Source organism: Saccopteryx leptura, chromosome 2, assembly GCF_036850995.1.
Source record: "Saccopteryx leptura isolate mSacLep1 chromosome 2, mSacLep1_pri_phased_curated, whole genome shotgun sequence".
NCBI lineage: Eukaryota > Metazoa > Chordata > Mammalia > Chiroptera > Emballonuridae > Saccopteryx > Saccopteryx leptura.
The window spans coordinates 334,631,964-334,654,432 of record NC_089504.1 but is presented as its reverse complement, the minus strand read 5'-3'; the positions used below and the strand labels follow the sequence as shown (position 1 = coordinate 334,654,432).

General features: G+C 39.7%; 1 protein-coding gene across 1 annotated transcript in view; it reads left to right on the top strand.

Annotated features, from left to right (window-relative positions):
- Positions 1-22,469, top strand: part of EFCAB5 (EF-hand calcium binding domain 5) — a 130,413-nt gene that overhangs the window by 2,962 nt on the left and 104,982 nt on the right. Inside the window, exons 2-4 of the mRNA XM_066364377.1 lie at positions 18,972-19,021; positions 19,579-19,641; positions 20,521-20,605. Coding sequence (XP_066220474.1) covers positions 18,980-19,021; positions 19,579-19,641; positions 20,521-20,605 — 190 coding nt within the window. The 5' untranslated portion in view covers positions 18,972-18,979. The remainder of the gene's footprint in view (positions 1-18,971; positions 19,022-19,578; positions 19,642-20,520; positions 20,606-22,469) is intronic.

The window sequence follows — 22,469 nt, the reverse complement described above, 5'->3', positions numbered from 1 at the left end:
AATTCACATGTCAAAGATCTCTTTGTACACAACATTTCTTGTGTAAATCTTTCCATCATTTTTAAGCTCGCCTTGCAGAGGACCATCAATTATTTTTAATTTTACGTCCGTTCTTTCACGAACTCTTGAACAGGCAACATAAAGTTGACCGTGTTCAAATGCAGGCTCAGGTAAAAAAAATGCCAACACGCTTAAGTGTTTGACCCTGAGACTTATTGATGGTCATAGCAAAGGCAAGTTTTACAGGAAATTGTCTACATCTCAATTGAAATGGCAACCCTGTTTGAGATGGAGCCAAATCAATTCTTGGAATGACATGTATTTCACCTTTAGAGGAGCCAGTCAAAGACTTAGCTATTATGACATTTTTCAATTGGAGAACCTCTAGTCTTGTACCATTGCAAATACCCCTTCTGGTGTTAAGATTTCTTAACAGCATAATAATTGCTCCAATCTTTTTTTTTTTTTTTTTCATTTTTCTGAAGCTGGAAACAGGGAGAGACAGTCAGACAGACTCCCGCATGCGCCCGACCGGGATCCACCCGGCAAGCCCACCAGGGGCGGTGCTCTGCCCCCCAGGGGGCGATGCTCTGCCCATCCTGGGCGTCGCCATATTGCGACCAGAGCCACTCTAGCGCCTGAGGCAGAGGCCACAGAGCCATGCCCAGCGCCCGGGCCATCTTTGCTCCAATGGAGCCTTGGCTGCGGGAGGGGAAGAGAGAGACAGAGAGGAAAGCGCGGCGGAGGGGTGGAGAAGCAAATGGGCGCTTCTCCTATGTGCCCTGGCCGGGAATCGAACCCGGGTCCTCCGCACGCTAGGCCGTCGCTCTACCGCTGAGCCAACCGGCCAGGGCCAATTGCTCCAATCTTTAACCTCAATTTGTGAGGTGGCATGCCAGAAGGCGGGACTATTTGAATGCCGTGCAACTTCACCCCATTGGCTAGTACAGTTACGCAAGCAACCAATAAGTTATCAGCGACAAACAGACACTTAAGCCGCATATAATAAAGAAGATACAAAACCAACTTTTATTTAATTGATGAAAATGCACTATACAAAAGGCTGAAAGAACTGGAGTATCTGCACATTCCCTAATTCCCTAATTTTTATGAGCAGTGTAGTGGGAATTAGATTAATGGTTAAGATATGTCTCATTCATCTGTAGGTAGCCATAGCATATCTTTTCTTCTTCTTTTTTTTTTTTTTTTTTTTTTTGACAGACAAAGAAAGTCAGAGAGAGGGACAGCTAGGGACAGAAAGACAAGAAGGGAGAGAGATGAGAAGCATCAGTTCTTCGTTGCAGTACCTTAGTTGTTCAATGATTGCTTTCTCATATGTGCCTTTACCGGGAGGCTACAACAGAGTGAGTGACCCCTTGCTTAAGCCAGCAACCTTGGGCTTCAAGCCAGCGACTTTTGGGCTCAAGCCAGTGACCAAGGGGTCATGCCTATGATCCCACGCTCCAGCAAGTGACCCCACACCCAAGTTGGTGAACCCGTGCTCAAGCTGAATGAGCCTGTGCTCAAGCTGGCGTCCTTGGCTCAAGCTGGCAACCTCAGGGTTTTGAACCTGGGTCCTCCGTGTCCCAGTTCAATGCTCTATCCACTACGCCACTGACTGGTCAGGTGGTAGGCATAGCATATCTTTTTTATTTTTTTAAGATTTTATTTATTCATTTTAGACAGAGGGATAGAAAGGGGGGAGGAGCAGGAAGCATCAACTCCCATATGTGTCTGACCAGATAAACCCAGGGTTTTGAATCAGTGACCTCAGTGTTCCAGGTCGACACTTTATCCACTGCGCCACCACAGGTCAGGCAGCATAGCATATCTTTATTCAGCATATCTGAGGTGATAAAAATCCTAGTCAAAATTGGGATTATAAGATACTCAAATTCACATTAAGTTTTTTATCAGGAAGTTAATTTATTAATCTATATGGGAAATATCTCTTTCTGTTATATGAGTTTTTAAGGAAACAGATTTATTGGTGCATGTTAATTTATTCACCCTTAATTGAAAAAATATTGATTGTGTATTATGTGCTTAACATTTTAAAGAATAAATAAGAGTCTATCTACCTTTCATAACAGGGTCATAGCCTGTTAGAAGCAGAAACCACATCAGATAATGACAGTATGGTCTCATGGTACTGTGGCTTCAGTCACCACTGCTAGGCCCCCAAGGGAGATACATATATAGAAGTCTAGATATATACAGTGTTTTAGAAACAAAGAGGAGAAGGTCTGGGCAAATGTAGGCTTTATGATATTAGCTTTCAAGCTTTGGCTGTAGATCCCAATATAGCCGCTTTGTGACATGAGCTGGATCACATGTGAGCATTTGAAATCTATGCTCTCTGCCCCATTTATACCTTCTCTTCCCTGGGTTCCACCCTGGTTCCTTTTTGGTTTTCTGGTGACCTGAGGTAGGAGGTATCTATTTCAAATAGAAAATCATAGAATCCTCTTACTATGCTAGTTGAATTCGAGAAGAGAGACCAAGAGCAGGATTCCTACAAGACTGTCTGTCTCTGAGCCAAAGAGGTAAAAGTCCTCCTAGTTCCATTTATAGCATCTTTATTCTGAACTGTGATAATAAAGGCTTATTTGTGACATTGGAGTTCAATTAACCCTTAATTTGTACCTTCACTTCTTTGAGGGGTGAAATTTTAAGGGAACTTCTGAAATTCCAGAGATCAGTTGTTTCTTAAGCTTTGAGAACCTGATGAAAAATATTAACCATTTCTCTAGAGAAATAACACTTGCATATTTCATACACTCACTAAAATCCATCAAGGGACCCCAGGTTAAGAATCTTGATCTAGGCCCTGGCCAGTTAGCTCAGTGGTAGAGCATCAGCCAAGCATGTGGATGTCCTAGGTTCCATTCCTGGTCAGGGCACACAGAAGCACCCATCTACTTCTCCACTCCACTCCTCTCCTTCTTCCCTCTCTCTCTCTCTCTTTCCCTCCCACAGTTATGGTTAGATTGGTTCAAGCACATCACCCCAGGCACTGAGGATGGCTCCATGGAGCCTCTGCCTCAGGTGCTAAAAATAGTTTGGCTGCATGCATGGCCCCAAATGGGCAGATCATTGGACCCAGACGGGTTGCCGGGTGGATCCTGGTCAGGGTGCATGCAGGAGTCTGTCTCTCTGAGTCTCCACCTCTCACTTTGAAAAAAGAAGCAGAAGAAAAAAAAAGAATCCTGATCTAAAGTGCTTCTCAACCTTTTTTCATATCATGACATCCATAGAAATAATATTTGTAGAGCACACTAGGATAAATTAAAGGGGATGTGAAGGCAACCGTATGGGCTTGGTAAAAAGAATTGTTTTCGTTATTTAATATATGGAGAAAAAGAAGACAAACATATTAAGGATGATAATAAATATTATCAAATAAATTATTCTCAAAAATTTAATGAAAAACCTGAGATTGCATCTATAAACATAAACCTTTTTATGTACACTTTTATTATTGGTATGACTGCATGTAATCCCTCGATAAAACAGTTTAACAATGATCACTTGTTTATCATTATTGATGAGAACTTATTTTATACAAGAAGGTGATAAATTTAAAACAATTTCACAACAATCCAAAATTTACAAGTATAAATTATATTTGACTCTGATAGCTCTTTTTTCCCATCTGCTACTTCCTGCTCCCCAGATCCAATCAGTATAATGTCATCAATGTCCTGGACCAACTCAATGCTGATTGGAAGGTCGAGATGCTCAATATCTCTGTGGGCTATATTATGGCACAGAGCCAGAGAATTGATGTAGCCCTGGGGCAAGACTGTGAAGTTAAATTGTTGGCCCTGCTAAGAAGTAAATTGCTTCTGGTGTTCCTTGCCAATTTGTATGTAGAAGTAAGCTTTTACAGCAGTGATCTCCAACCTTTTTTGGGCCACGGACCAGTTTAATATCAGAAAATATTTTCATGGACCGGCCTTAGGGTGGAACGGATAAATGTATCACGTGACCGACACAAGCGTCAAGAGTGAGTCTTAGAGCCTGACCTGTGGTGGCGCAGTGGATAAAGTGTCGACCTGGAAATGCTGAGGTCGCCGGTTTGAAACCCTGGGCTTGCCTGGTCAAGGCACATATGGGAGTTGATGCTTCCAGCTCCTCCCCTCTTCTCTCTCTCTCTGTCTCTCCCCCCCCTCTGTCTTTCTCTATCCTCTCTAAAATGAATAAATAAAAAAATAAATAAAAAATTAAAAAAAAAGAAATAAGCATCGTTGCTTCAAAGATTTAAAAAAAAAAAGAGTGAGTCTTAGACAAATGTAACAGAGGAAATCTGGTCATTTTTTAAAAATAAAACATTGTTCAGACTTAAATATAAATAAAACAGAAATAATGTAAGTTATTTATTCTTTCTCTGTAGACCGGTACCAAATGGCCCATGGACTGGTACCAGTCCGCAGCCCGGGGGTTGGGGACCACTGATTTACAGGTCAGTAGCTGCATACCAAATGGCAGGGGCTATGTTGCTTTGCTTCAGTAAAGATACCACATAAGGAAGAGTAGCTGGAACTGGAGCCATCATGTGATTAAATGTATAATAATTTAGTAATTCTCCAAGATCCATCTACCTTCTTCATAGGCCAAACAGGCAAGTTAAATTGGCATAAGATACACTTCATCACTCCTGCTTCTTTCAGATCTTTATAGGTCTCATTAATCTCTGCAATTCCCCATTCTGCTCTCAAGAAAGCAATATTTTTGTTTACTTCCCTGGTATGTGTGTATGTGGGGATGGGATTTCTAGGGGCTTCAACTTGGCCCTTGATATTATAATGGCCATTCTTCCAGGATTAGAGAGCCAATATGGAAATTCTGCCAGATACCAGGTATCCTTTTAATTATACATCCAGAAACTGATGAAATCACCACAAAGTGGTTCTGTGGGCCCACTCAGCCCCTGTGATTCAAACTTGAATTAAGGTTCCGTCTCTCAGCCCTGGCCAGTTTGCTCAGTGGTTAGAGCGTTGGCCCAGTGTGGAGACATCCCAGTTCAATCCCCAGTCAGGGCACACATGAGAAGCGACCATCTGCTTCTCTTACCCTCCCGCTTCTCTCTCTTTTCCCCTCTCATAGCCCGTGGTTCAATTGGTATGAACATCCAACAGCGTGCTAATGGCCCCAGACCAGGTTGCTGAGTGGATCCCAGTCAGGGCATGTGCGGTAATTGTTCTATCTTCCCTCCTCCCACTTAAAAAAAAAAAAAAGAGACTTCATCTTTCACCTGTCCACCACAAGCCCCCACTTAAACTGGTTAACTGCAATGGCATTTTGGGCCCCCAGGAATTAACATCAATTTTTGCCAATGTTTAGAAATCCCTGAAAAACCTGGATATTTCTTTTTTCCTAGCACACAGTCATTTTAGGATATGGCCAGACATCCCTGTGGAGAAGACTTAAAGGAAGATTTTTAGTATATATCAATGGCACTGTTGCAGAATTCTCCCTTAAAAGTATCATCTAGCCTTCCTTTCAATTGAGGGGCTTAGGTTTGGAAACTGGGTAGGAAGTCAGAATTCTTCGTGCTGGTAGTAACATTTTTGGCCACTATATATGGATTTTAAATATTATGTGTAGATGATCAACATTTTAGTAGGCTGGCCATCTGTTTTATTCTTAGGACCACCGTAATCATTTAGCCACAAAAATTACTAAGGGTCAAAATATCTGGTTACCACTATATCTAAACTTTTTATGGTAAATGTGCCCACCTTGTCTTTTAGTGGTTAAACATTGACATTAGCCTCTGCTACTTTGAAATGAATCATCCCATCACTACTAGCCTACTGAAGAAAGCCACCATAGAGCTTTCCAAGGGTGCTTTTCAAGGTACCCCCACTCTCTAATATATTTTTAAATGCCTTAGTGCCCTGTCTGGTTGGCTCAGTGGAGAGAGAGTCAGCCCAGCATGCAGATGTCCCACAGGTTTGGTCCCTGGTCAGGGCACATATGAGAAATGACCATCGGCTTCTCTTCCTACTCCCCTTCTCTCTGTCTGCTCTTCTAGCATCCAGTGGATCAATTGGTTTGAGCGTCCGCCTCAAACCAGATGGGGGTTGTCAGGTGGATTCCAGTCAGGGTGCATGTGGGAGTCTGTCTTACTATCTCCCCTCCTCACACTTAAAGAAAGTGCCACCTGACCAAGCAGTGGCACAGTGGCTAGAGTGTTGGCCTGGGATACTGAGGACCCAGGTTATAAATCCTAAGGTCTCTGGCTCAGCCAGCTTGAGCACAGGATCACCAGTTTGAGTGTGGGATCATAGACATGACCCCATGGTTGCTGGCTTAAAGCCCAAGTTTGCTGGCTTGAGCAAGGGTTCACTGGCTCAGCTGGAGCCCTCAGTCAAGGGACATATGAGAAAGCAAGCAATGAACAACTAAGGTGCACAAGAATGAGTTGATGCTTTTCATCTCTCTCCCTTCCTCTCTCTCTCTCTCTTTCTTTCTCTCTCTCTCTCTCTCTCTCTCTCTCTCACACACACACACACACACACACACACACACACACACACACCTTAGTAATGTCCCCAGAGTTCTATAGGAAGAGGTACTTGGGGTAGTATATGTGCAGGTCATATGTGATAAATCTACTCCAACATTCCTATCTCCTGAAGACTTTGGATTGTCTTATATTATGCCAGGGAAGTTCTGGTGTTTCAGCTTAATTAAACTGTGGAGTCCATGTTTCAGTGAACTTACCAAATGGTTAGTGTCACTCTCAGCTATAGTTGCTAACACATTAAATCCTTAATTTCTGATAAGTGTGCTCATATCAAGAAATTCTAATCAACCCAGTACTGTTCTGTGCTCCTTGCTTTAACTGCCTTATAATATACTCTCACATATATTTGTTGTAGACTGCAAGTGGCAAAAAGCCTTTGTAAATTCAAGGCTTAGCAAAAGGCTAAGTTCTCCCCCCTCCACCTCCATATTGGCTATGATGCTGAGTATTTGCACCCACTTCACTTGCTTGCTTAAGTTGCTGGAAGCAATTTACATGCTCTTCCTCTCACTCTTTGTTTGTTCAGCTGTTGGTTGATTTCACTTATGCATGGTGGGGGGATTCCTGTTTATGCCTTGGGAGAGTTCCTGTTTTTGCCTCAGATGTGTAACTTTGTATCAAAGACTTCCTTATTTGCATTTGGCTATATAATAAAGCAAACTGGGGCTATGGGGCACTGGGATATCACCATCAGCATTGAAGAGGCCTCCCAATCCCATCCTTTTTTATTAATGAGTCTGTTTTCTTAATTCCACACAGTTCTCACTCAAGACCCAGAATTACAAGCTGCGCTGGTCTGTGGCACATATTCCCTGGGTTTCTGCCACCATATAAGCAAACAGTGAAAATCTTTTGCTATAAAAGTTATTTCCTCCTGGTCAGACTTTGTATTTGCCCTGCTGGAGCATTTTAAGATCTGATTTTAGTTACGATTTTACTAGAAGCAAGATTAGGATGTGTTTGTGGTGAGTCTTGAAGAAAATGGGCATCCTCCTGCAGGGCTATAGTCCCAGATGAGATTATTATTACAAGGTGTTTTGTTTTTTTGTGACAGAGACAGACAGAGAGAGGGACAAATAGGGATAGACAGACAAGGGAGAGAGAGATGAGAAGTATCAATTCTTCATTGCTGCTCCTTAGTCTCCTTGGTTGTTCATTGATTGCTTTCTCATATGTGCCTTGACGGCACACGGGGGGGGGCAGAGTGAGTGAACCCTTGCTCAAGCCAGCGACCTTGGGCTTCAAGCCAGCGACCATGGGATCGTGTCTGATGCCACGCTCAAGCCAGCGACCTCGGGATTTCAAACCTGGATCCTCCAGGTCCCAGTGCGATGCTCTATCCACTGCACCACCACCTGGTCAGGCTGTTACAAGGTTTTTTAATTAAGGAAGGCTAGTCTCCAAAAATACAGGAGGACAAACTGCTTTCATTGGCAAGAATCTCAAAGTGACTTAGGAGTTTGAGATTATTAGTCTTCTAGTTCAACAAAATGTCCCCATTCCAAATTTTCATAAGTAACTTGGCTAGATTGTGAATTCAATTTATAATTTGAAGTCCATAATTCTTGATGAATAGAGCCCTTTATCATTAATCATATAATGTCTTTATCTCTTGTTACAGTTTTTGGTTTATAGTCTATTTTGTCTAATATAAGTATAGCTACCTATTCTCTCTTTTGGTTTCCACGTGCATGGAATATATTTTTACATCCCTTCACTCTTGCCTATATGTATCCTTAATGTGATGTAAGTCTCTTGTAGTTAGCATATAAGTTGGGTCTTATTTTTTTAACCCATCCAGCAACTCTATGCATTTTGATGGAAAATTTAATTCATTTAGAGTAATTATTGATAGATAAGCAAGGACTTACTAATGTCATTTTTTAATTGTTTTCTGGTTGTTTTATAGTTCCTTTCTCCCTCTCTTTTTGCCTGCCTTTGTGAATTGGTGATTTTCCATAGTGGTGTACTTTGATTCCCTTCTCTTTATCTTTGGTGCATCTACTGTAGATTTTCACTTTGTGGTTAACATGAGGATTGCATGAAATATCTCATAGATACAATAACTTAAGCTGATAATTTCAGTCACATACAAAAACTCTATCCTTTTACTAGCTCCCTCTACATTTTATGTTGATGCCACAATTTACATCTTTTTATATTGTATATCCATTAGCAAATTATAGTGGCTATTGTTATTTTTAATACTTGTGTCCTTTAACCTTTGTACCAGAGTTAAGTGATAAACATACCACCATATTATAGTATTGGAGTATTCTGAATTTGACTATATATTTATATTTAGCAGTGTGTTTTATATTTTTATATGTTATTATGTTACTATTTAGGGTCCTTTCACTTTAGTTTGAAGAACTTTCAGCATTTCTTATAAGGCAGTTCTACTGGTAATAAAATCCCCCAGCTTTTTGTTGTCTGGGACTTTATCTCTCTTTATTTCTGAGAATAACTTTGGTTGGAAGTTTTTTCTTTGAGCATTTTGTAACATCCCACTCTCTACCGGCTTCTGCTGAGAAATATGCTGACAGTTTTATGGTCTTCCTTTGTAAGGGACAACCTTCTTTTCTATTACTGTTTTTAAGATTCTTTCTTTGTCTTTGATTTTTGACTGTTTAATTATAATGCAAATTGCAGAAGATCTCTTTGGGTTGAATTTGTTTGCAGACCAATGAACTTGGATATCCAAACCTCTCTTCAGATTTAGGAAATTCTCAGACATTATTATTATTATTATTATTATTATCTTGGAATTTTTCTGCAGTGAGAAACAGGGAAGCAGACAAATAGACTCCCACATGCACCGACCGGGATTCACCTGGCATGCCCACTAGGGGGCGTTGCTCTGTTACAACTGGAGACATTCTAGCACCTGAGGCAGAGGCCATGGAGCCATTTTCAGTGCTGGGGCCAACCTTGCTCCAATGGAGCCTTGGCTGTGTGTGGGAGGGGAAGAGAGAGATAGAGAGGAAGGAGAGGGGGAGGGGTAGAGAAGCAGATGGGCGCTTCTCCTGTGTGCCCTGGCTGGGAATCAAACCCAGGACTTCTACACGCCAGGCTGACGCTCTACCACTGAGCTAACCAGCCAGGACCCTCAGACATTATTTTTAAAAAGAAGTTTCCTGCCCCTTTCTCTATCTTCTTAGATTGTCATAATGTATATAGTTTGCTTCTCTTAATGGTGTTTTCTAAGTCCAAAGGCTTTCTTTATTCCTCTTCATTTTAAAAATAATTTGTTTTCCTCTGAGTGAATAATTAAAATGATCTGTGTTTGAGATCGCTGATTCTTCTGCTCAGTCTAGTCTGTTGTTGAAACTTGCTATTGAATTCATTTCAGTCATTGTATTTTTCAGCTCAAAAATTTGTTTGGTTCTTTTTTATGTTTTGTATCTCTTTGTGAAATTTATTATTTCATTCTTGTGTTGTTTTCCTTATTTCATTAAATTATTTATCTTTGTTTTCTTGTATTTCTCTGAGCATTTGAGAACAATGATTTTTAATTCTTTGTCAGGCATTTTGTGAATATCACTTCTTTGGGGTCCATTACTGGAAGTGTACTCTGTTCCTCTGTCATATCAGGTTTTCCTGAGTCTTTGTGATCCCTGTAGACTTTGTAGGTGTTTGTGCATTTGAAGAAGCAATCAGTCCTACCAGATATTATGAAGTGACTTTGATAAGGAAAGACCTTCAACTGTGGGCATGGGCATGCTGGAACATGCTGTGACGATTTTGGTGCAGGAGCCAAGTGTGAGGGCATATAATGCCTCTGAATTGGGGGGTATAGTGTCCAATCACCTGAGGAAAGCTGGGGTCCATGATATCAACAACTGTATGATCATTGGTAGGAGCTGTGAGCAGTTCACAGTGACTGCAGGGCTGTTGGGGGCTTTAATTATACCTTCAGTCCAGTGTCTAGGGCGGGTGTGGCCAACAGTTTTTGCCCCTGGGCCAGATTAGAAAGAAAACTTTTTTCACGGGCCGGACGAAATATTAAAATTTAAAAATGTTAAATACAAAAACAATTTGTTTAAGTAAACAAAATTTTATTATGTAATTTGTTTATGAATAAATGTAAGTGAGTGGAAAAAATTTTAATATACAATATTATTTTAATAAAAATATAATTACGTACCATATAAATATCCAAACTGTATCGCAATCAATCAAAACAATATTTAATTAATAGAATGAGCTTGAAGGGGTTATATCACAAATAAAACAATTATTTTATTTTACAAACAGCCTGGACACCTTTTCAGTTATCAACTGCAGCTATTGTCTATGCTACAATGTCACTTGATTCAGCACACTTGACCACAAAAATAACAAATTGTTTGACCTTGGGTGCGCACTGGCAAACTCCATCTAAAAGAACGTGGGTTTCACATTGCTGCTAAACATCAAACAGTTCATATCGAATACAGACGAGTACAAAAGTTGTAAATCTTTATAATGGATTTTTTTTTAATAAGCATCACAAATCCATTCAACCAATTATTGGAAGTTAACCCTAGATTAGTCACATGTGGAATTCTTTTCCGTGTATCACTATCTTCTTAAATATCTCGATTTCCAATAATCAAAGACGCTTCCGCTTCTGAGTAGCTGAGATTTTAAAGTAGTGAAGAATATTAAAAATTTAATCACGGGCCGCATAAACTCATTATGCGGGTCGGATTCGGCCCGCAGGCCGTATGTTGGCCATTCCTGGTCTAGGGACTACACTAGGTGGTGGTGGTGGTGGATGGAACCAGTAGTGTACACATACTTAGCTGAAGGGCCATTTGTGGGGACTGGCTGCACAGGGGCCAGCTGCAGACATATGTGCAATAGTGATGGCCAGAGCCAGCAGCAAGGGCAGGAGCCAACTTCAGGTGCACAAGTAGATGCAGTGGCCCTGTCACTGTGTACTTGTGTGGCTATAGAGACTAGCCACAGGCACATGCTGGGCAGTGGAAGCTAGTGATGGGAATTGGGCAGGGAATTGTGCCTTGGGTATACCCACAGGCACAGTTGGGTATACAACTGTGGGGTTAATTGCAGGTGAGCAGAGCCATGTGGGGCAGTGACAGGAATCAAGGTAAAATCCGGACCCACAAAGCAGCTGTGGGGGCATTGGCTATTGGAATACACTCGTGGGGGCTGTCAGGGCTTGTTGCAAGAGTATGCATAGCAGTAGAAGCTACTAATAAGGCCAGTGGTGTGCAGGTATACAGCTGCAGAAATCTTCTGCTGTTTTCAGCAGTTATCAATATCTTTCACTGGCTCTTCTTTCTCAGCATCACTATTAAGTTACATCAACAAGGGTTTACCTTCAGCCATTTTTTCGTCTCCTAGCTTTTTTATTGGGTGAGCTCCACTAGCATTCTCCTACAAAGATATCTTTCTGTCACTACTCAGGGGATCAAGACTCATAAGAAATTTAAGTAAATGACATGTCTTTTATTAGTCTGAATAACCAGAATACTGTATGATTTCATCTTGATACCGGGAAACCCCCTCCTTAAGGATAATTGGCTACTCTTTCATATATGACTGACAATCTTGTCAACCAAGATGCCAAATGCTGCAATTCACCAATATACAAATCTTTTGGGAGTGTGTGTGGAGGGTCCTTAACTAGATTCACAAAAGCTAGTTCACAGCCAACAAACTAAGTGGAACGACTCTAGAATCTCATGGGTGGAAATGTGAAATATGCAGAATGCTATACACTTTGAATATTTCAAATGCAAATTAGTGCTGTTCAGACTGGACAATGATTCCATTTTCCAGTGGACTTGATTCTGCATAACTTCCTACAAATGCATCATAATATATTTCAGCAGCATTCAGATTCTTACTGGAAACTTCTATCAAGCAGGTGTCTTAAATGTAACACCTCTAAACTCAAACTTGTATCATTCCTCAAACCTGTTATCCTTTCCTTTTCTCATTTCACTAAATGGCATCACCATCAATTTAGCCTTCTAAATATAAAAACAAACAAACAAACAAAAAATGCTCAGTAAGTCTTAACTAACCCCCCTTTCACTTTTTAGATTGAATTTTGCCCCAATCTTGATCATTGTAGTTTTTCTTTGGGTTCCCTCAGAACAGACTCTGATCCAAACTGTCAAGTGCACGCTCATTTGGGAGGTGGTTCCAGAAAATAATGGGAAGAGAGTAGGGGAGTAATACAGGAAGAGAAGGAAGCCTGTGTTATTGGGCAGGTATCAGATGCATTATTTGGCAGGCTCAATCCCATTGGTGAACTCTGGGAGACAGTATATAGAACATACCTCAGAAATACTTCACCTGTAGGATTATATACAACTTGCTATTCATTGGTAGCTGAGGGCTTCTTCTATCAGATATTAACTTCCAAGCTCCTCTGGCTGTCCCACACAATTGGACTGATAGGAAGCCCTCTGACAGAATTCCACATGCTTGCAATCAGAAACCACCTGCATGTACTGTAAAAATGAAGCTGAAGGGATTATGGTTAGGGTACTGACACTGTCTGGCAGAGCCTGGACTAGGGTGTAGCAAAGGGCAATGAGGCATTCACCTCCGGTGCAACATTTAAGGTGCAAATTTTACCTTTATTTATCCCCCCCCCCCCAGTCCTTCACATTCCAGTATTTGCTAATGGAGTTAACTTTTTTAAAACACTGATTTGATCACATCTGTACTATACTTTAAAAGCACAGCTAAAATATAGTCCAAATTTATTGATTTAGCATGAATAACTCTCTATAGATTGAAAAGATACCTTTTGTGGATCCTGAGAAAGAAGGTACCTACTAACAAGGGCTTCTGGTGGCTTAACTGTGCTTAACACACACACACACACACACACACACACACACACACACACACACACACACATACACACACACACAGCGTAGTAGCCATTTCTAAACAGAGGCACCTCATGCAAACAGCACTTCATGGAGAAGCCTGCCATTTAGGTGCTTACCTCCTGTACTGAACTGCCTTCCTATACTGTGTTTCTGCCATCTGAGCCAGCCCTTATAGAGGATTTCCTGGAATCTTGTTTCAACCAATAGGACTGAGGCTTTCCTGTTCAATTGGTGCTACACAGCTATATCCCCATCCACATATTCACCTACAAATCAGAGCAGCTCCATTCTGATCAGTCAGGACAGTGCTTTTTAGACCAATCAAACTTTGAAGATTAGAGTCCTCATTTACATGCAGAAGGATCAACCAGTGACCTTCTGTCTACATAAGTCAGCCTCCCTCTGTCTCTGGGAACCCTTTCCCTTTCCACCAAAGACTGAAGACTGCATCTCTCCCTGAGCTGAAACATGGAAGAGTCTCTCACCAGAGCCCAGCAGAGTGGAGCAGACTGGTGCAGGGGCAGAGCAAAGTGGACCCGGGAGGTGGGGCTGACTGGAGCAGAGCAGAGCAGAGCTGCTTAGCCAAAGAGTGGCCTCTCCCCAGGGCCGCCTTGCCTCAGGGCCTCTTCACAGCCAGGCTGTTTCGCAACCGAAGTGATGCTTCATAATTGAGCTATAACACTATTGAGCTGTTTTTCAGCTATACTGTTTTCACAGCTGTTGTGCATCACAATTGAGCTGCTTTGCACTGAATAAAAGTTTCCTCCAGCACTGCATCCCAAATTAGGGCTTCCTACTGGTATTGAACTGGTGCCAATGACCATTGGTTGACACTTTTTAGCCTATTTTTCTGCCTCTTTCTTTTATATAACTATGCTCTGCTACATGAATGCTTCAAACACTTTTTGAACTTTCATATCCTCTTGCGTATCGTTCCTTTGGCCTCATAATCTTCCCCACTCCTTTACACAAAAGGGTCTTACTAGTCCCTTGAATCCAGCTTGAAGATCTATTTTTCTATGAAAACTTTCCTGATCTCTTTGGGAAAATATATTATTTATTCCTCTGTGTTCCTTAATATTTTGTATGTATCTCTACTTTTACACTTTGCAGATTGAATTGCACCTGTTTGTTTCTTCCCCCCCATTAAACTGGGAACTCTTCAAGGGCAGGTCTTATTCATATTTTTAACCTGCATACAGAAGGCACTCAATAAAGGTTTATTGAGTTGAGCTTATTGGATGCCTCCAAACAAAACAGATTTTTTTAAAATAAATTTTTATTTTAATGGGGTGACATCAATAAATCAGGGTACATATATTCAAAGCTTATCTTGTCATTCAATTCTGTTGCATACCCATTGCCCAAAGTCAGATTGTCCTCCGTCACCTTCTATCTAGTTTTCTTTGTGCCCCTCCCCCCCTCCCCCTCTCCCTCCTTCCCTCCCCCTGCCCCCCCCCCCATAACCACCACACTCTTGTCCATGTCTCTTAGTCTCGTTTTTATGTCCACCAATGTATGGAATCCTGCAATTCTTGTTTTTTTCTGATTTACTTATTTCACTTCGTATAATGTTATCAAGATCCCACCATTTTGTTGTAAGTGATCCAATGTCATCATTTCTTATGGCTGAATAGTATACCATGGTGTATATGTGCCACATCTTCTTTATCCAGTCTTCTATTTTTAAAAATAAAAATTTTTTTTACAGTGATTAAAGCCTTTAAGCAAACTCTTGGCCAATACAGCAAGAATCCATAAAAGAGTAGTGTCCTTAACATGTTCACCAAGTCCAAGTTGGCCCTAACACCATGCCAAATCCCTGAAAAATGCAACCCAATCCCAGTTCAGTCTGTTAGGAGCTGTCACAAGGAGCAGGAATCCAGGACAAGTCCACATCCAGGAAAAGTTCGCGTGGCACTGGAATTGTTGTCACAATTCTATACTTTGCAGCTCACGTCCAAGTCCCAATGACCGCTGCTTCTAGCTGGTAATGATTCAGGTAGACTGGAAAAGCCATCTGTAGCATGTGTGGAGATGGAGCTTCTGTTCTCCTCTGCCAGTCTCGGTGTGGCTTCTTCAGTGTTCCTTGGTTGAAGAGTCCTCTTAGTTTAGTCCAAAGTTGGTTTTTCCAGATGATAGTTCTTAAAATTAGTTTGTAATCCACTTTGGTTCTGGGGGGTGGATGTTGTTACGTCCGCCTACTCCAGCGCCATCTTGTCTTCTCCACAAAACAGATTTTTAAAGAAAAGGAATGGTTGCTTCTTAGGAATTTCAAAGCTGGACACCATAACAAAGAAAGCAGTCTGTGAGCCCTGTCTGGGTACTTTAGTTGGTAAAAGCATCATCCTGATGCAGCAAGGTTGTGGGTTGACCCCAGTCGGGGAACGTACAAGAATCTACCAATGAATGCATAACTAAGTGGAACAACAAATCAATGTTTCTCTTTCTCTCTCCTGTCCTCTCTCTCTCTAAAATCAACCAATCAATAATTTTTTAAAGTAGTCTGTGAGAATGTACAATTGGAACCCATCAAAGAAATCTAGTTCATATTATTTATTTATGAATTGCTTAAAAAAGGCTTTGAGGCAGCTATTTTTAAGTGTTGGAATCTGTTGTCTCCAAAGATAGTACTTTTGATTTCCTCAACTAGAACATGTTTTATGTTGACTAAAAGGTGAATACTCTAGCACATTATAAACATACCATTTCAGATTAAAGAGTCCCTTATTGTAACTGCCCTAGAAGCAGTGGCCATGAGTATAAATTTTACTTTTTACATCTATCCTAAGTATACATAAACTTTTAAATTAGTTTTGGCACAGAAGTGATTTTGATAATCTGTGATGGAATCTATAGTCATTTGCAATGAAGTTGGGACCTGGTGATTATCCTTTTTTAAATCCATTTTAATTTCTTAATATGAATAAATAAACCAGATAAATCACATTCCTCTCAGAACACCCCTTCCAAAAAAAAATGCTTTTTGGGACTTTCCTAAAGTCTCTCCAACAAACAGCATCTGGCCTCTGCATACCCCATATATCTTGCTAAGTGGCTTCAGACCTGGCATTAGTGGCAGCTGGCCTGGTTTTTCAGCTTGGCCTCTGCTGGGCACCTCTAAACCCAGCTCAAGTAGCAGCCATCTACAGATTGCTCTATAGTTCATGCTGGGTAGCCCCTGAAAGGGCAGAAGCAGTGGCTGACCTTGCACCTCCTGGAAGACCTCAGGGCCAGTGCATCTGGTGGATAGCTTTTAGACCACACCAGATTACAACCCTACCACCCACACAAGCGACACACTCAAGAGGTGAATTTGATGAGCACTGAAGCAAGTCCTGCTTCGTAGGGTCGACTCCTGCACAGCAGTTCCTCTGCTGTAGTAGCAGCCAGTCCTCAAAGTTTATCAGCCTGGAGGGGGGTGCAAACCTCTCTCAGTGATACCAACAGCAATCAAGGCTCAACTACAACAGGACAGTGCACTCAGCCCACACAGAGGAGCATATGGAGCACCCAGCTCAGGTGATGGAAGCTGAGCCACTGGGCCCTACAGGACACCTACTGCACAAGGCCACTCTACCAAGTCCATTAGATGTAGCAGCTCTATCGAATATATAGAAACAACCATAGGGAAGCATCCAAAATGCAGAGACAAAGAAATAGGCCCCAAATTAAAGAAAGGAGAAATCTCCAGAAAAAGAACAAAATGAAATGAAAGAAAACAAACTTCCAGATACAGAGTTCAAAACAGTGGCTGTAAAGATGCTCAAGGGACATAGAACTTTAACAGCATGAAAAAGGACATAGGAACTATAAAAAAGAACCAGTCAGAAATGAAGGCTACACTAACTGAAATGAAAAAATGATTTACAGGGAATCAACAGTAGAGTACGTGAAGCCAAGAATCAAATCAGCAATTTGGAATATAAGGAAGCAAAAAACACCTAATCAGCATAGCAAAAAAAGAAAAGGAATCCAGCTCTGGCCAGATAACTTCGTTCATTAGAGCACTGTCCCAAAGTGTACCAGCATTCACATTATCGGGATGCTGAAAAGAGGAGAGAGAGTAGAGGAAACTGAAAACCTATTTCAAAAAATAACAGAGAACTTCACTAACCTGGTGAAGGCAAGACATAAAAGTCCAGAAAGCACAGAGAATCCCAAACAAGGTGAACCCGAAAGGTCCCACACCAAGACACATCATAATTAAAATGCCAAAGTTTAAAGACAATCTTAAAAGCAGCAAGGGAAAAGCAGTTACTTACAAGGGAGCTCCCATAAGACTGTCAGCTGATTTCTCAATAGAAACTTTGCAGGCCAGAAGGGAGTGGCAAGAAATGTTCAAAGTGATGAAAAGCAACCTCAATCAAAATTACTCTACCCAGAAAAGTATTGTTTAGAACCAAAAGACATATGAAGAGCTTCCAGGACAAGAAAAAGCTACAGGAGTTCATCACCACCAAACCAGTATTACATGAGATGTTAAGAGGTCTTCTTTATGAGAAAAAAAAAAAAAAAGATAAAAAATATGAACAATAAAATGGCAATAAATATATAGCTATGAACAATTGAATCTAAAAAACAAAATAAATGAACAAATAGAACAAAAACAGACTCATAGATACAGAAAACATTTGGATGATTGCCAGATGGAAAGGGGGTTGAGGAGATGGGTGAAATAGGTGATGGGATAAAGAAGTACAGATGGATTGTTACAGAATAGTCATGGGGACATCAAATACAGCATAGGGAATATAGTCAGTAATATTCTAATAACTATGTATGGTGTCAGATAAGTATGAGATTTATTGGGATGATCACTTAGTAGGTTATCACTGGAGTGTATATCTGAAACTAATATTACCAGTCAGAAGTGTTACATAATATAATATTGTATGTCAACTGTAATTGAAAAACAAAAAATGATTTAAAAAATAAATAACAATGAAAGTAAGAAGAATAATCCTAGGTTTTGGCACCAAAAATAATAAAATGGCCCTGGCCGGGTAGCTCAGTTGGTTTTTTTGTTTTATTTTTTTTTAAAAGCTTGATAGTGAGATTATTATTCTGTCTGTCAGTCTTTCTCATATGAATTAGGTAACCATCAAAGTTTCACTTCACCTCACCTTGTTATTTCAAAAAATAATGAGGATGATAACAATGTTTTAAAAAATTCAATTGCATTATCTTTTCTTTCTTTTTTCTTTCTTTCTTTCTTTCTTTCTTTCTTTCTTTCTTTCTTTCTTTCTTTCTTTCTTTCTTTCTTTCTTTCCTTCCTTCTTATCAAGGTGATGATTACTGGGGTGAGTTTTTCTGTCTCCCTGAGCACTAGCCTAGTATTAATCTAGTTTTGGTCAGTAATAACAGTAATAACAGTAATAACAGTAGTACAGTTTAAAATTTCTAGCAGTTGAGAATTTGTTACTATTCAATAGAATGGTGGGATGTGATGGGGGTTGGGGGAGATTTTCATCTTTCAGAGTACTTTCTGTTGCTTATTAATATTTTCTTTCCCTTGTTTTATTATTTACAATGGTCTAGTAATACTTCCCTTACCATTTGGTGATATTTTTTAGTGGTCCAGATGAGTGATTCAGCATCTCAAGAGGAACCCAAATCTGCTCAGGTACTTGGCCTAAATAGGTTCCTAACTATTTAACCAGGAGAGGATTTGAGATTCAACTTTCTTGGAAGAACTGAGATGAAATATCATATTCTATCATTTAATGATTTCTCTTTTTAGTTGAAGTATTCTGCATCAGGTTTTTACAAAAATGCTGTGAAAAGGGGTCAGATAAGAAGCAGTGGCCTGCTTCTTATATATGAATGAGCCTGTTATTGTTTGATTTTGTTAATACAACTACTTGGTGTGATTTTATTTGGTATGATGTTTACTCATTATGTGAACATTTTTAACACAAAAGGCTTGCTATATTAGAGTATAAGATGTTAGTTTTGCCCTGACCAGATAGCTTGGTTGGTTGGAGCATCGTCCCAAAGCACAGAGGTTGCTGGTTCAATCCCCAGTCAAGGCACATACAGAAACAGATTGATGTTTCTGTCTCCTTCTTGCTCTCTCCTTTCTTCTCCCCCTAAAATCAATCAATAAATTATTTTTAAAAGATGTTAGTTTACCTCCAGTTCCTTTGGGATACTTTACTTACTAAACCTGTTTCCATTTAGGAAAATGAAAAAGAAGACAAAGAAAGAAAACCGGAAGCAACTGAAGTGAATGAGCCTATTGAGGTAGATTTTTCATGAAAAATCAGATGTTAATGCTAGACAAATTAATTTTCTTTTGAAAGAAGGGGAAAATGATGTGAGCATTCAAACAGATAAACAAAACGGCAAATGGAAACATTAAGCAGACTCATTTGAATCAGTTGCAGACAGATTCCATAGATAAATTATTTGTGAAGAGATATTGAGTTATATATAAATAAATATACTTTCTAAAATCAGTACTCTTACCCTAAATATAATAAGCATCAGTTTTTAGGGTAATTTCACTATCATTCTGAAAATATAATTTCATGTTAATCATCTAAGTAATTTTGTGTTTGAATAAATACAAGACTTACATGAGAAAGCATTTTACAGAAAAGAGGAGGCAACTGAAGATAGTTCTATAGATTCACTGTTAAGTTGAATAATGTGAGTCTTTCAAATATTCTATTATTATTCTTTTAAAAATACATTGTCATGAATACAAAAAGCTATATTGCCACTGTTTTTATTCATTAAACTAACCTTTAATTTCTTCAATTAAGATAAATTCAATTAAGATTTCCATCACAAATATGGAAGTTGATTCTAATAGTAAAAGAAAGTAACATTTTCAAAAGTCTGATTTTACTATACTGTGGCCTCAACTTATGTTTCTAGAAAGTTTTGAATAATTCAAAGATTAATATACATCTAGCATAATAGTCTTAGCATATTACTTTATTAGCAATAGAAAGACGTAATGACACATTGAGCCAATAAATTCTATCTTGTGAATGTATTGTACATAAGAATTTTTTTGGTAACTTCTGCAAGGCATTAATCTACATTCTTTAATTGGGAGAGTTGATGCAACTTGGAAGGAAAGCAACTCATTTTGAAATTGGTGTTTCTTTTCAGAATCCACAGGGATCACCAGACAGTTCTGCATTAGATACCAGCAACAGTGTGGCAGAGGAAGCAACAAATGAAATCAAATCCCAAGGTAGAGAACTAGCAAGAAGTTTTAAAACATAAAATACCTGATTATTTAGTCAGGGGGACTGACCTCTTTTCCCTTAGATCAGGGGTCCCCAAACTTTTTACACAGGGGACCAGTTCACTATCCCTCAGACTGTTGGAGGGCCGGACTATAAAAAAACTATGAACAAATCCCTATGCACACTGCATATATCTTATTTTAAAGTAAAAAAACAAAACGGGAACAAATACAATATTTAAAATAAAGAACAAGTAAATTTAAATCAACAAACTGACCATTTCAATGGGAACTATGCTCCTCTCACTGACCACCAATGAAAGAGATGCCTCTTCCGGAAGTGCAGCGGGGGCTGGATAAATGGCCTCAGGGGGCCGCATGCAGCCAGTGGGCTGTAGTTTGGGGACCCCTGCGTGACATTGTCAAATAAAAAAATGACAACAGCCAACATAACAATAGCCATCTGGTGTGAATGAATCAAAATTACACTTTTTTTTTTTGGTCAGGTTGGCAAAAAATATATACTTTAGATGTGCTGCAAAATTTTAGTAACTAGTTTATGAGTGCCATGAGATGAAAAAGTCTGAAAATTGTGGCCCTACATAATAGAGTGTAAAACTATTATGTGAAACAAAATAAAACATAAAGTAAAAACTATTATGTCGTTTTTATTAGGGATACAGTCCTCAAAATTTGCCCTTTAAAAATATAATTCTAACTCTGGCTGGTGGCTCAGGATAAAGTGTCATCCTGGAATCTCAAGGTGCCGGCTTGAGCCTGGGATTGCCAGCTTGACCTGGGATCACTGATTCCCAGGGCCACTGTCATAATCCTGGGGTGGTGAGGACACATATGAGAAGCAATCAATGGCTACACAATTAAATGGAACAGTGAGTTGATGTTTTTGTCTGTTTGGGAAATAATTTAAAATGTATTGCCATAACCTTCTATTAATATTTTTTAGGCAATTTTATGACTTCATTTTGTACTTACACAGAAAATTAGCTAAGACTGCTGACTAACACATATGAGACAATCCATTAATACAAATGTAAAATGAGGAGCTGTAGTGATTAGACCCACATATCGGTTTTCTGTTTCTTCTTTTTATCCTGTTCTTGACCACACATTTATTCTGTTTGACTTCTATTCCCATCCTTAATCAAAATCTCACATAATTATGCAGATTGAAAATTTATACAGCCAAACCTGATGATCTGTGGTGGCGCAGTGGGTAAAGTGTCGACCTAGAACTCTGAGGTCACCAGTTCAAAACCTTGGGCTTATCCGGTCAAGGCACATATGGGAGTTGATGCTTCCTGCTCCTTCCTCTTCTTTCTCTCTCTTTCTCTCTCCTCTCTAAAATTAATAAATAGTCTGAAAGAAAGAAAGGAAGGAAGGAAGGAAGGAAGGAAGGAAGGAAGGAAGGAAGGAAGGAAGGAAGGAAGGAAGGAAGGAAGGAAGGAAGGAAGAAAAAAAGAAAGAAAGAAAATTGATACAGTCAAGAAGGCAACAAAGAAGTGGGCAAGAGACTCATCCCTTTCACTAGTTCATCTAATTTTAGATACTTAGTGAAATCTTGTACAACAGAAATTCTTTACAATATTTACAATTTAACAATTTCAAGTAACTGCCATTCCTTTAAATTTTTTTACAAGTATCGAGTGTTTAATCCATGATAGGCTGTGCTAGGCTGAATTACAATAATAATTAGTGAAGCATTTCTAATAACAATTTTTTTTTGTTTTAATTTTTTTTTTTTTTACAGAGACAGAGAGAGTCAGAGAGAGAGATAGGGACAGACAGACGGGAACAGAGAGAGATGAGAAGCATCAATCGTCAGTTTTTCGTTGTGACACCTTAGTTGTTC